The 14,216-nt window shown below is 35.9% G+C and overlaps 1 protein-coding gene across 3 annotated transcripts in view; it reads left to right on the top strand.

Moving 5' to 3' along the window:
- The window catches only part of Cnot6l (CCR4-NOT transcription complex subunit 6 like), a 106,799-nt gene extending 96,860 nt beyond the window's left edge, over positions 1-9,939 (top strand). For all 3 annotated transcript variants that reach the window (XM_008843688.3, XM_017800787.2, XM_029568591.1), the window contains exons 10-12: positions 125-352; positions 2,515-2,717; positions 5,449-9,939. In XM_008843688.3, the coding sequence (XP_008841910.1) occupies positions 125-352; positions 2,515-2,717; positions 5,449-5,661 (644 nt within the window). In that variant the 3' untranslated portion in view covers positions 5,662-9,939. The remainder of the gene's footprint in view (positions 1-124; positions 353-2,514; positions 2,718-5,448) is intronic.
- The last annotated feature ends 4,277 nt before the right edge of the window (positions 9,940-14,216 follow it).

Below are 14,216 nucleotides of genomic sequence, written 5' to 3'. Positions count from 1 at the left end.
TAACTTTATGGAAAAGAGTAAAGAAATGGCTATGGATCTTTTTGAGAAAACTTTTTAAGATACCACTTTTTTAGAAACATACAGCATAACTTTCTATATCTTTTTTTATGATGTTTAAATTTAGGTATGAAGCCTATTCATGCTGCAGACAAACAGCTGCTTATAGTGGCAAATGCTCACATGCATTGGGACCCAGAGTATTCTGATGTGAAACTTATTCAGACCATGATGTTTGTCTCAGAAGTTAAAAACATTCTAGAGAAAGCCTCAAGTAGGCCTGGCAGCCCAACTGCAGATCCCAACTCCATCCCGCTGGTGCTATGCGCAGATCTTAACTCATTGCCAGATTCAGGTATTTATAACATCATTTCCCCCTCGCTGTCAGTTTTGCTTTTAGTCTTGGTAGAAAGATCAGCTAGCTCTTAACTTTTTTTTTTGTTTGTTTTTTTGTCATTTTGAGACAGGGTCTCCTTATAGCCCCAGCTATCTTGGAACTCACTATGTAGACCAGACTGGCTTTGAACTCACAAAGATCCGCCTGCCTCTGCCTCCCAAGTGCTGGGATTAAAGGCGAGCGCCACCATGCCCAGCTAGCTCTTAACTTTTAAGTAAAGAATTTCTCTTCTAAATTAGAGATAAGCATATCAATGGGAATTGCAAGAATGAGATGGAATAATTCCATAAAGTTTAATAAAGAAACTATTTGCAAAAGAGTGTTCAGAGTTAAGGGAAACAAAAAAAGACAGGCTCTTACTACATAGCTCTGGCTCGCCTGGAGCTCACAGAGATCTGCCTGCCTTTGCCTCCCCAGTGCTGGAACGAAAGACCTATACCACCATATCCAGCATGGTTTGGTTTTTGAGACAGGATCAAATTGTAGTTCAGAAGATCGAATTCAGGTCTTCAGTCTTGTCGACAAACGCCTTGAGCCATCTCACCACCCTGGAGATAGGGCCTGTCATGAGGCAATTAAGTTAAAATGAAGTCACTAGAGCAGGCCCTATTCCCTTATGACTGTTGTCCTTATAACTGGAAAAATCAGGATTCTCTGTTGAGGTTCTCTCTCATTAATGATAGAATTTAAGAATGAACTCAAAGAAAAGCTTGAAGATACTTGATTAGCATTTAAAAGAAAAACCCCAGAGCAGGCCAGCTGTAAATCTCAGCAGCTGCCCAGAGGGGAATGAAGAAGAGAAAAGGGGTGAGGGTGGGGGAGCCATGCTATTTGAATTTAAGCAAGCATGGGGGTCCATGTGGTGGCAGGTAGCCACATAGCAAGCTGAGGTGCTTTAGAGAAAGAGTAAGGAAGCTTAAGGAATCGAAAAAGCATATGTAGGTTCTGGCCAACATCTGAGAGACAGAATTTTTAAAAAAAGGAAAAAGGAAAAGTGGCACCTTTAGCAGAAAAGTGGGCAGATCTAGCAAACTTCATGGCAGCTTGTAGGAATTGCCTGGATATCTTTACTGCTTCTACTCCTAAAATGATGAGTGAGAGCTGTCATCAGAACTTGAAAAATATAATTGTAGAAGAGGGTCAGCAATTGGAGTGATGGCTTAGAACTTGGTAATATAATTAATGCTTGCCAAACTAATAAGAAAGGAACCAGTGGACAGTATACCTCTGCCTTATGCTGGTCCTGTCTTTTTTTCTGCCTATGCTGTCCATTGACCAATCTCTAAAAACTAGAGGGGTAAAGAACTGTTTACATTGATGATCAGCCTCCTGAGGCACAGAGTTGAGCAGTGAAGGGCAGTCTCTAGGGTTAACCAAAGAATATTCATCACAGATAGGTGCCTCATTTAATAACTCTGACAAGCTTTGAGTGACCTTGACCTCCACTATACTGCTTTATGTCTGAGCTTCATCTCAGTTCTCCATTTTAGATTCTGGATTTCAAATGTAAAATAATAAAGTGTTAGTCTTTGTACTATTAGGAAAACATAAAGTGTTAGTCTTTGTACTATTAGGAAAACATAGTCTTAATTTTGTATGTTATCAGTATTAAGTGAGTTTTTTCACCTGGTACATGCTAGGCAGGCATTCTACAACTGAATTATATCCTCAGCCCCTGTTATTAGGCTACTTAAAATAACCATTCAGCAACACATACAAAATAACTCAAATGTCTGCACTTGGAATATTCAGAAAGTCACCAAACTTAAAAAATGTCTTCTCCTTAACAGATAAATGCTGAAATCCTTGTTTGCAAATGTTTGGTTTCTGTCTCCCTCCTTCTTTCTTCTCTGTACCGTGTGTGTGTGTGTGTGTGTGTGTGTGTGTGTGTGTGTGTGTGTGAGAGAGAGAGAGAGAGAGAGAGAGAGAGAGAGAGAGAGTTTCACTATGTTGTTCTGGTCTATAAACTCAGTGTATAGACCAGGATGGCCTGGAACTCAAAGAGATGCACTTGCTTCAACCAAACCACTATAAACATGAGTCTGTGTAGAATCAAATTTAGTTATATAGCTTTGTGTAAGGACTACAGGTTAAATGGTAATGTTCCTTTATTCTACCAGGTGTTGTGGAATATTTAAGCAATGGAGGAGTAGCTGACAACCATAAAGACTTCAAGGAACTAAGGTATAATGAATGTCTTATGAACTTCAGCTGCAGTGGAAAGAATGGAAGCTCCGAAGGGAGAATCACACATGGCTTCCAACTTAAGAGCGCCTATGAAAATAACTTGATGCCTTATACCAATTACACCTTTGATTTCAAAGTGAGTAGCAGTTTCTGGGCTGGCATATGAAATACTTCAAATATAAGCATGTGAAAAATAAAGTATAAATTCTTATGATTAATTACATAATCAAGGATTTTTAGATTTTCAAAATGTCTAGTCTAAGTAGTTACCTAATCATGAAGAATTTTGTTAGGTTTTATAGTTATTATTGATGTCTTCTCAGTTCTTTTGGAATTTTCATTTGTTCATATTTCAAATAATAGTTATAATAGCAACTACTTCTAAAATGCTCTCTATGTGTCAGGCACTGTTTAAAGCACTTGGGTATATGTTAATTTAGTTAATCCTCACTTGCTTACCATCCTTTATTTTCAATAAGAACTTAAGCACCTAATAAGCATATCCTGAATGAATTTATATAAATGTTTTTCTGTGAAATTTTTCTTTTAATATCTTATCTTACAAAATGGTTGTTACTGCCATTATGGGTGCTGGGAACTGAACTCGGTCCTCTATAAGAGCAGCCAGTACTTTAACCATTGTGCCATCTCTCCAGTTCCTACTTTTTTCCATTTTAGTGTTTATTAATTCCTTTCCAAGAAACAAAAGTAGGAGGAAGAAAGGAAATCCATGTGTTGATATTATTAGTCAGCTTTATTAGGAAATGGGAAATAAAACGGCTTCGAAGTTAATGTAGTTAATGTTTTACTATTAGATAATTCTATCCAGTGATAGTTCATATTGTTTTGATCACTCACATGATGATATGTTGATAAATATTTAATAACTAGCCTTCTGGGAAAAAGAAACCTATTATAGTATTTGTTGATTTCCGTTGATTACATACTTTTCCAGACTCATAATGTGATACTTTTGAGCATAGTGTTGGGAGAGGGTATGTTAAAGTTGATACTAACCAGCTTTAGCATACTCCTGCTTTTATATAAGCTTTAAGAACTACTTCTAGGGGCTGGAGCAATGGCTCAGCGGTTAAGAACACTGGTTGTTCTTGGAGAAGACCCGGGTTTGAATCCCAGAACCCACATGGCAGCTAACAACTGTCCTTAACTCCAGTCCCAGGGGATCTGACGGCCTCTTCTGACCTCCACCGGCATTGCACGACACAGGTGCACTTACCTACATGCAGACAATACATGCATACACATAAAATAAAAATGATAAATAAAAAGTTTTTAAAAAGAAATACTTAAAATACTTCTATATTTAATAATAATATAGTTTACTGCAAGATAAATCCCATCTTTATAATTAAAGTGATATGTTCACCAGCATAACCCAGAAAAACAGTAACAGAAATTTCCCCAAATAAGTGTTCAGTAATTATACAACTATTGTTGTCTTGGTATGTGAATAGATTTTAAAAAATTACTTTGGTTTTGGGTTTTGTTTGTTTTTGAGTATAGGGTCTCACTGTTGAGCTCTGACTGGCTGAAACTAGCCTAGTCTTGAACTCATAAAGATCCATCTGCATCTGCCTCCTAAGTGCTAAACTAAAGGCATGTATCATAAAGATCCATCTACATCTGCCTCCTAAGTGCTAAACTAAAGGCATGTACCACAATTTAAGACTAAATTGGTCTTAAATTCTGTGTTGCTGTTTCTTCAAAATATCTTTCATGTGCCAGGTGTAATGGCACATACCTGTAATTCCACCACTTGGGAGGGTGAGATGAGGAATTTGATTTTAACACCAGCTGGGCTACATAGCAAGACCTACCTCAGTCAATAAATCAATCAAATAATCAAGCAGACAATAAATATTCCATATGTAGAAATATTTTTTTCCTCCTTGGGTGTTGGCACTCTTGATTTAGATAGGTACTACATTAGGCAAAGTCTTCTTTCTTGCATGCGTAGCTCAGGACAGTGAAGGCACACTAATTTTGAGATGTACTGATCAGACAGAACTGATACTATATATACGTGTGTGTGTGTGTGTGTGTATGCATGTATATAGATGTGTGTATGTATGTGTGTGGGTCCTTGGCTGACTGATATTTTGCTTGAGTATCCTTATGTAGCAAGAGTATCTGAATTTATAGTATACCAGGGTTTGCGAAAATGAGCTTTTTTTTTTTTTTTTTTTTTTTTTTTGTGGTCTTTTTTGAAATGGTCTCCCTGTAGCCCCAGCTGGCCTGGAACTCACTATGTAGACCGGGCTGGCTTTGAACTCAACAGGGATCTGCCTGCCTCTGCCTCCCAAGTGCTGGGATTAATGGCACGCACCACCACACCCAGCTGAAAATGAGCATTTTTAAACTAAGCAAAGTTTGCATGTATATAGCAAATCTGAGAAAACTGAACTAGGTTTAACAAATCTGAAGCCATCCTTTAGGAAGGCTTTGTTCAGATCTGCTTGAATGTTCTAAATGTCTTTATTTTTTGCTTATTATAGTTGACAGTATAGTTCCATAATATACTTAGATGTTAGGTTTCACTAAACCAAAAAGGTAAGTTGTAAAGATGCCTAAATAATCATTTGATGTAGTTAGCATTTCAGCTAATCATTTATGTAAAATATAAACCTTTCTGATTCAGTAGGATGCTGTTTCTCTATTGAACCATCTTTATTTCATGTAATAACCCATTGAAGATTTGAGCCTTCCTTATTTGACCTACAGTCAATTATAAGAGGTACCAGGAGTCAGATTACTTAGCTTTTCCAAATCAGAGATTGTTCTTTATATGGAGTTTATCTCTTGTTCTAAGCATATTTTCCCCTCTCCCATCCCTAATTTCTTTCCAGGGCGTGATTGACTACATTTTCTATTCCAAGACTCATATGAACGTGCTTGGTGTCCTGGGGCCTTTAGATCCTCAATGGCTGGTTGAGAACAACATCACTGGGTGTCCACACCCTCACATCCCTTCAGACCACTTCTCACTGTTAACACAACTTGAACTCCACCCTCCACTCCTGCCTCTTGTTAATGGTGTTCACTTGCCTAATCGGAGGTAGTGGAGTACTGCCCCGCAAAGACGGGAATCTGTTGCTATGGACCTGTACAGTTGTAAATCAAAGTATGTAGGAGTGAAGTATGGCCATCCTTAAGCTGCTTCTTCAGGTTCCTTTCATTATGTGTTTGCTATAAGACTTTGTATATTTTTGTGCATACTGATAACATTTGGCACTAGGGCTGGAACCAAAGTATTATTGTCTATCTCTATCCAAAATTTAACATATTTTTAATTGGATTTCTTCATATTATATTAGAGCCACTATCCATAATTGATAGATCACTAATTTGAAATCCAACATCAGTGTATTTGTTTTCAAATAAGCCAATCATTTTTGTAAAAGACAATTTTTACAAACTATAAATACCAAATTTTAAATTGAATGATGGCATGCCTTATAGGGAAAACTTGCTTGAGTTTCTGTTTTCCTTCATAACAAACTGATTTTTGGCCCCCAAGTAATTTGCACATTAACAAAGCACTTAAATTTGCTTGATTTGTACATAAAATATGTTATAGCCAACTAGCCATAAGAAAATTTGAGAAGTGGAAGGTAATTGCACAACATACTTTCAAAATCAAGCATTTAACAGTACATAACAGTTTTTGGCCAAATCCTGATTGTTTTGTTCAACGAATCACTTTTTTTTGGTCCTCCTATTAGTTGTAATCTTTTTAGAACTATTAAATCTATGCCTGTCTTTCCATTTTATTTATAAGGAAATAGCCGGTATATACTGCCATATATCTTGAAAGTAGAATTTGGTATGTTTAGGATGCCCACAAAATTAGTGTCTGGTATTTTTTCATTTTTCTCATCTACTCTTCTTTTCTGTCTGATTGTGCTGGAAAAAGAGATACTATATGGTCTGTATCATTTTTTGCTACTACAGTGAAATGTTTAAACAACTTGCTCACTGAAAAGGCCCTAATTAAAGTTTCAGAAAGGTAAAGCCATGCAAATATTTCACGTGTTTCCCAAAGTAAGTTAAATGGCTGTTCAGTTGGGTTTTTTGAGATAATAAAGAGGATAATAGAGAGGACAGATTTGGGGCAGTAGTAATTGAAAACCTTGGATCACTTTTTCTGACTCTAGCTGCCAAATGGCCATCATATGCTTTTAGTCTTTTTTCCATTCTCTGGCCAGGTTTGAATTAAGCTACTGGTTTATTCCCAACTTTTGATGCCTCTAGATATATTGGAATTACCGCCCGCCCCCCTTTATTGTTGTTGCCCGGGAGGGGCCATTTGAAAATCTGACTTAAGAGGCAGTGAACATAAATACCATTTTGTGGGGAGAAAATTGGTTGGTGACTTGTTGTTAATTATGGCACAGTGACATTGGAAAAGGTTGTGTCTGTGTTTTTAAGTTTTTCCTTATTCTGCTTTTTTGCTGCTATAAGAGTTTTCTGAAATTTATATTTTAAACTTTTCATGCACTTTACTGTTTCTAGTATCAAAATGTGATATTTTTAATAAACAAGAAATTTTCCATTATGTGAATGAAATTTTAAAAGAAAATAGCCTATATTTGTGTCTCACTAATATATAAAGTACAAGTCAAATTTAAATTATTTAATTAGTTTTAAATATATACAAATTGTTTCCTCTTTCAAACCTGACATCTTAGGCTGTTTTATTAGTCTTAAATGATACATTTCCTCTGGTCATTTTGTACTAATTTCTTCCATAGTAAACTAATCAGGCTATATAAAATAATATTTCCCCTGAAGGGTAATTTAAGTGGGATGAGGGTGGTGGGATGATGTAATATCACACAGGATTGCATCCAAAAGGATTCTGTAGAGCCCAAACTCCCTTTTAAAAGTGCCTAGTGATGGAGGCGTTGTTTGTCATCTATTGTAATTGGAATGTCATTGTAGTTCACTGAAGTTTGTTGTAAATAAAATGTTCTTTTAAAAATGTCAAAGTACCTGAATAAACAAATGAGAAGAAACAACTCTTAAGATGACAGATTTTCCTCAAAGTTCAGGTATCCCTTCTTATATACCTCAAGCATCCAACATCTAGCCATGCAAATTGATTACCTGAAGCATAGTACTGGAAAGTAGAATAGCATGAAAAACTTAATTTTGTGGACATTACCTTTTTTTTTAATCAGCTACTGTATGTTTTATTTTAGAACTTTTGTTTTGGGTGGGTTTTCTGCTCTGGAGGTATATGCACTAGCAAAACATTTTCCTCCTTTCATATACGCATGTTAATTAGCAATGTGAGCAATATTTCCTACCATACTTCACTCCCAATATTTTTTGAGATGTTTGTATAAAATGGAATTTAAAGTTCACTTATGATTGTATATGAACCACAGAGGAGCCCATTTATTAATAAAAATCTTTTTTAATAGTTAAATGTAGAGGGGAAAAAATAAAAAAAAATTGGGAAACATTGTAAACAGCTTAAGTTTATTTTGTGTATGATCGAGGCACTCTGTTGCAAGAAGGTGTGTAATTGGGTTCTCTCTGCTTCCAAATGCACTCTTTCAAACCATTCATTATCCTGTGTATTTTTAATGTGGTTTTAGTAAATGTTGGTAGTAGCTCTGATGAAATAGGTAATTGTGTTATATTTTGGATGGCACACACTTGGGGCATGGTAACCCAAATTTCATGTGCACGGTTTCCCTTTAGCCTCCTGCCCAAATTTCATACACTGTTCACCCTTTGTTCCTTTGTAAAAGGAGTGGTATCTGTTTTGAGCTGCCAGTTCAGATGATCAGAAATGCTGCTTGTCCTCAGCATTATCTTGTTAAATGCATGCCATTTGGAACTTTGGCAGTGAGAAGCCCAAAAGACAGGTGAATGACATGGTATATAATCAATGAAAGTGAAATAAATATATACTCATATACTTTTTAGTTCTCAGAATAAGTTAATAAGCTTTATGCCATTGGGCTGCTGCATATTTTATCTGGTGATAAAAGAAACTTTGGGCATTTTTAGGTTGTGATACATATCTTTTAAACTGTTAAATATGATTTCTGGTAATTGTCTTAAGAACCAGATTGTTCTTTACATTTAATAAAACGGTGTTGTTTGAGGAAGAGGAAACTGCACTGTTTGCCATTTAACAGTTATACAAGTGCATGTTAAGTCACCCACTGTCAGGCATCAGTATCCGCCTCATAGCTTTATACATTTTGTTGGGGAATTTTGCAGCATCCTCAGGACTGACATCTGGAAAAGGCTCAAATCTACTTACTGCTCCTTGCTTGTTGACTTTGTTTTAAAATATTGTGCCTGGTGTCAACTTTTAAGCAACAGCACTGCCTAAACGCAAGCAGAGAACAGAATCCCAGCACCATTCTATAGGCAACTTTTTAGAATTCAGATATAGTAAATGTGTTCAAGATTTATGAAGTTTTATGTAAAAAGATTTTGTACAACATAGCTGAATATTTTTGTTTCATTTCTTTGATGTAAGGCGTGTGAGCATTCGTTTGAATATCACATGTTAAAGTCAGGTATGGCACAATGGGTTCTGAGACCAGCTTTTTCCCTTCCCATTTGCCTTGTTCCAAGCTCTTTCTTTTCAAATTACTTTTCTGATATTCATAGGCAGATATTTAATTTTACTAATAAGTATCCTGTGTGAATGTATTTTAAAAGCCACTGTTTGACTATTATAGTTTGTAGAAATATGAAGCTCCATTTCTTATTTGCCCCTATCTTCTGTTGTCTTAAAGTCATATATTATCACTAACAAGGGAGAAAGTTGAAAAATACCCGACTCATATCACTTGATACTGTGACAGATTATCTTAAAATTGAGAGTGTGGCACATCAAAGCTAGCGCATGGACAAAACTTGTGTCCATTTAAAATTTTTGAGTACATATTGTATTACATTTCCAAGAATTTCTAAAAAATCACAAATACCATCTGTACATTCAGTATCAAATAACAAAGAGAAGGGAAAGCACAAAAAAAAAATAGGTTGAACATATTTGTTGAAGGAACCAGGGACATGTGGTTTCATTCCTAATACGAAGCTAGATTTCCTTGTGTTCAAAATTGACTTTGTCTGAATATTTATTTGATTCTAAGGTTTTATATTCTGGGTTTTCAAAATATTTTAATAGCTTTGCAAAGTATGCTAACTGGTAGCTTCAGTCACAGGAAAACAAGTTTTTATTCAGCAATGGTTCTGTAGCAAGCAAAGTCTCTATGTCACATTTTCAAAGTAACATGTTTTGACTAAAATGTGAATTGTCATATTTGTAAGGTTCCTTCCCCCATAAAACCCAAAGCATCACCTTTCTAATGTGTTGAAGATTTGTTTACCAACTTTCCTTTTGAATGTATCATGTTTGTACAACTTTTGTCTATTAGATGTAGATAATTAAGTAGAGACATTAGACTTATTTTTCTACAGGAACTTTAACTGAAGTTTTGGATTTATAGATAGAACTTTTATGCTTATGATTGCTCTGGGTAATTTTAATTCTGTAATATGTCCATGATCCCCAAATTCAAATTCAGGCATAAATTCCTAGAACATTTTTAACTTGGCCCATTTACCAAAGTTGTGATCTTTTAAGAACAGAATGTCTGGAGCATCTTTCATAATTGTTGCCTAAACACTTAAAGATAAAAAGATAGAAGAAAACCCTACATGTATACTGCAGGGTGTTCAGAGCAAGAGCCACAGGAAGAAAGAAGAAAAAGAGAAGGAAGGAAAGGAAAAAGAAAGGGAGGGTGGGAGGGATGGACGGATGGATGATGAATGATGGATGAGTGGAGGGAGGGAAAGTAAAATCCAATGAGAGGGAACCTGTTTCCAGGAAGGTGGTAAGGGAGAACATGTGTATTTCTTGTCTTAACCAAATATCTTTCTGTAAATTTCTCAGTTAAATCAAAAGGACTGTAGGAAGAAACAGGGGATACCAGGAAAAGCAAGTTCTAACATAGTAAAAATTTTTTGGCATAAAATTTGGTTAGATTTAGTTTATTCTTGGAACCAAAGGTAAAACTGAAGTACTTTTTCATGAAATAACTTTTACTTTCAAAGGATATGAATTAAGGACATGCTTATATGTTTTTTTTTATGACACAGCCTACAAAATGAGTAAGTAGAACTGAATTGAAATCAGAAGTATGTCATTAGAAATCACACATGAGAAGGGTATGCAAATGCCAAGTGATATGACTCTTTTGGCATGGTAGCATGATACATTCAGCTTTCAGAATATTTCAAAAGGCATAAATTGACACCTGTTACTAGTCATTTTCATTAACAAGTTCCCTGAATTTGTATAATTTCCCTGTTTGTATATCCGTCACTTCTAAAAGCATAAGAATCATGGTAGTCCTCTGAAAAGTGATCCTTTCTTGCTCGTTTTAGTTTTGTGCTAATTTTGGATTATTGATGTATTTTCTTAGCTATCAATTGTGCTATATACCACATTTGTTTAATTTTTGTGTAATTACCTGAACTCACAATATTGGCTCAGCATTGATGTGCCAAACAATGGCTTTGCTTCTTACTGAAGAGACTTAGTATCCTGCTACTTGTTTCAACCTTAATGCAGTAAGTGATGCAGTATCTGGGTTGATCTTTATTCAAAAACTGTTCTGTCCTTTCATTGTGCTTAACTTGCTAAAAATATGTTCCCTTACCTGTGAAATTCCTGAGCGGTGCTCTGCCAACTTTTGTGGGGAGGGATTTGGATGGCTATTATTGTACACTGGATCTGGAATTGTTCAGTGTTGTGAGTGGCAAATTTCTTAAACACCAGCAGCACTGAAAAGTGCACTACGGGCATTCGTACAGTTTTCCAAATGCAGACAGTTCTTTCATCTACAAGCTGAGGTGTAGAGTTCAATAGGAATACTTGGAAAATTTCAAAGAAGATGAAGACTTGACTTGTCTCTGAAGTGAGGTAGCATAGAGGTTTTTATTTTTCTTTTTTTTGTGTGTGTATTTTGTTTTTTAAAGAGAAAAATATATACATACCTTTTCCTTTTGAAAAGGCCAGGATGTTTGGTTATTTTCTCCAGAGATTAAATTATATCATCTTTCAACCATAAAAGTGCCAAGTAATTGTCCATGTGACTATCAACTCTTCCGCTCAATTTACCATTTGAGTAGGGAAGGGCCTATTTATTTATATTACCTGGCATCAAGTTGAGTAATTGTTTTGCATACATTTGAGTCATTCTTTGGCCTATATAGTGTTTTTTTGTAACTGATTCTAATGGTCAAAAAGCAAAGCACATAATCTAAAAGCTAAGCAAAGTGTTTTAGTAATTTTTTTTAATACTTGATAATTTTTATTAAGCGAATTTTACTGTTTCAGCTTAAGTATTTATTTTGACTTTGTCTTGAGAAAAAGCCAAGCACCAAATCAACTTGTTGTTTTCCAGTAATCAATTTACAATCTAAGCTTTTTCTTTTCTTTTTTCCTAACTAGAAGATTTAATGAAGTGCCATGTACTTGTAGCTTGCTAAATAATTTATGTTTAATAGACTGGTTCTGTGATATTCTAAACATTTAACACTCTCGTCATCGCTGGAGAAAGTGGTTCTACTTTCATTATTGAACACATTCTCTGACAAAATCACCAGCTGCTTTATTTTTCTATTTATTAAACAGTTGATGAGGTCTGAATCTTGACCAAACTGCTCAGCTGAGATGTTTTTCACAGTAGACACTGTACAAAATATGTGTGCAAACAGACACAATTGGGTGGTGGGTTTTTTTTCATTAATGTGAACATTGACTAAACAAAGTAGTCCTGCCTTTTAAATCTTGTGGCAGCTCAGAAGGGAGGTGCTTAAGAACCTTAACTATTATGTCAGATGACAAAATACTTTTTTCCATTTTGGAGATTGGGTACTGCTCACACATGATGTATAGGGCTAAATATATGCTTGTTTCCTTGCACCTGTACTTTTCCCTTCTCTCCCTCCCCTTTCCTTCCCCTGTAGGCAATAAATGGCCATTTTGCAACTGCATACTTTTGTCTTGGTTTTTGATTATTTGTGTAGTGTTAAAGTTCCTGATTTTAGGTTGAGTAAAATGACTACAAATTCATACTACATTGTGTGTGTGTGGGGGGGGATTACTTAAGGACAAGTTAGTTATAGGACTTGTTTGCCAGAAGAAATCCAAACAAAGGGACCTATGTCACTTCTGAGTAAGTGTAAGACACTATTTAATGAGCCATATTCTACTTTTTGCCTTGATGATCATGGGAGCATATGGTGAGATGGAACTTTTCATCCTCCATCCCTGAATGACTTTGGTGAATAAAAGTCTCTTGCTGACCTTTGGAAATGTAATATGAGTAAGAAAAATCTCATTGTCTTTAATAAAGATTTGTTATACAGGTATAAATTTAGCCTGACCCAAGTACTCTCAGACAGATGAGCTGAGTTACTAGTAATGAACAAACTTTAATGGCTAGACCTGTCAAGGTCTAGAGTAAATTCATTTGACATTTAGGCATCATTCATGAACAGAGTGCTCTATGGATGGAAAGGCTATTCTTAGAGAAAGGCTATTCTCTACAAAGTAGTCCAGTATTGTAGAAGAGAAGATATAGAAGCATTGTGGTCAGTATAAAGGTGATCTTAAATTTTAGAATCTGGGAGAGAAGTCAAGGAGAAATCATACAGTGAAGTAATTAGAAATTCTGGAAAAATCTTTGGAGAGATGCAACTGAAATGATTTTTTAAATGATTTTTATGTGTATGCATATATTGCCTGCATGTAGGTAAGTACACCCATGTCATGCATTGCCCGCAGAGGTCAGAAGAGGCTGTCGGATCCCCTGGGACTGGAGTTATGGACAGTTGTTAGCTGCCATGTGGATGCTGGGATTCGAACCCGGGTCTTCTGTAAGAACAACCAGTGTTCTTAACTGCTGAGCCATCTCTCCAGACCCTGAAATGATTTTTTAAAATATTTTTATTTTATGTGTACAAGTGTTACGCCTGCATTTAGGTAAGTGCACCATGTCATGCAATGCCCTCAGAGGACAGAAGAGGCTGTCGGATCCCTTGGAACTGGAGTTACAGACAGTTATCTGCCATGTGGGTGCTGGGATTCGAACCTGGGTCTTCTACAAGAACAGTCTGTTTTTAACCACTGAGCCATCTCTCCAGCCCGCAACTGAAATGATTTTAAGATTTTTTTTTTTTTTTGTCTTTTTGAGACAGGATCTCCCTGTAGCTCCAGCTGTCCTGGTTACTATGTAGACCAGGCTGGCCTTGAACTCACAAAGATCTGCCTGCCTCTGATGTATTTTTCAGAGAGTGAAACTGAGCTGACCAGCTTAGAACTTATGAGGACATTTTAAATTATTTTGGGACAGATTGCCAATATTTACTGAAACCTCTAAGCTGAAAAGCTCAGTGCCGACCTACTTGGTCTTTAAGGATTCAGTATGAGCCTGTGATTGACCCTTAGGTCCTACCCAGAAGCTTTTTTTTTTTTTTTAATTTTTTTTTTAAATTAAAAGAAGCATTTCATTACAACAGCATTAACCTATTCAATAACATTTTTCTGAGCTAGGGTATATCTTATTATTAC

The sequence above is a fragment of the Nannospalax galili genome, unplaced genomic scaffold, assembly GCF_000622305.1.
Source record: "Nannospalax galili isolate Female #2095 unplaced genomic scaffold, S.galili_v1.0 scaffold440, whole genome shotgun sequence".
Classification (NCBI taxonomy): Eukaryota; Metazoa; Chordata; class Mammalia; order Rodentia; family Spalacidae; genus Nannospalax; species Nannospalax galili.
The sequence above is the reverse complement of the archived record's forward strand: the minus strand, read 5'-3'. Positions and strand labels throughout refer to the sequence as shown.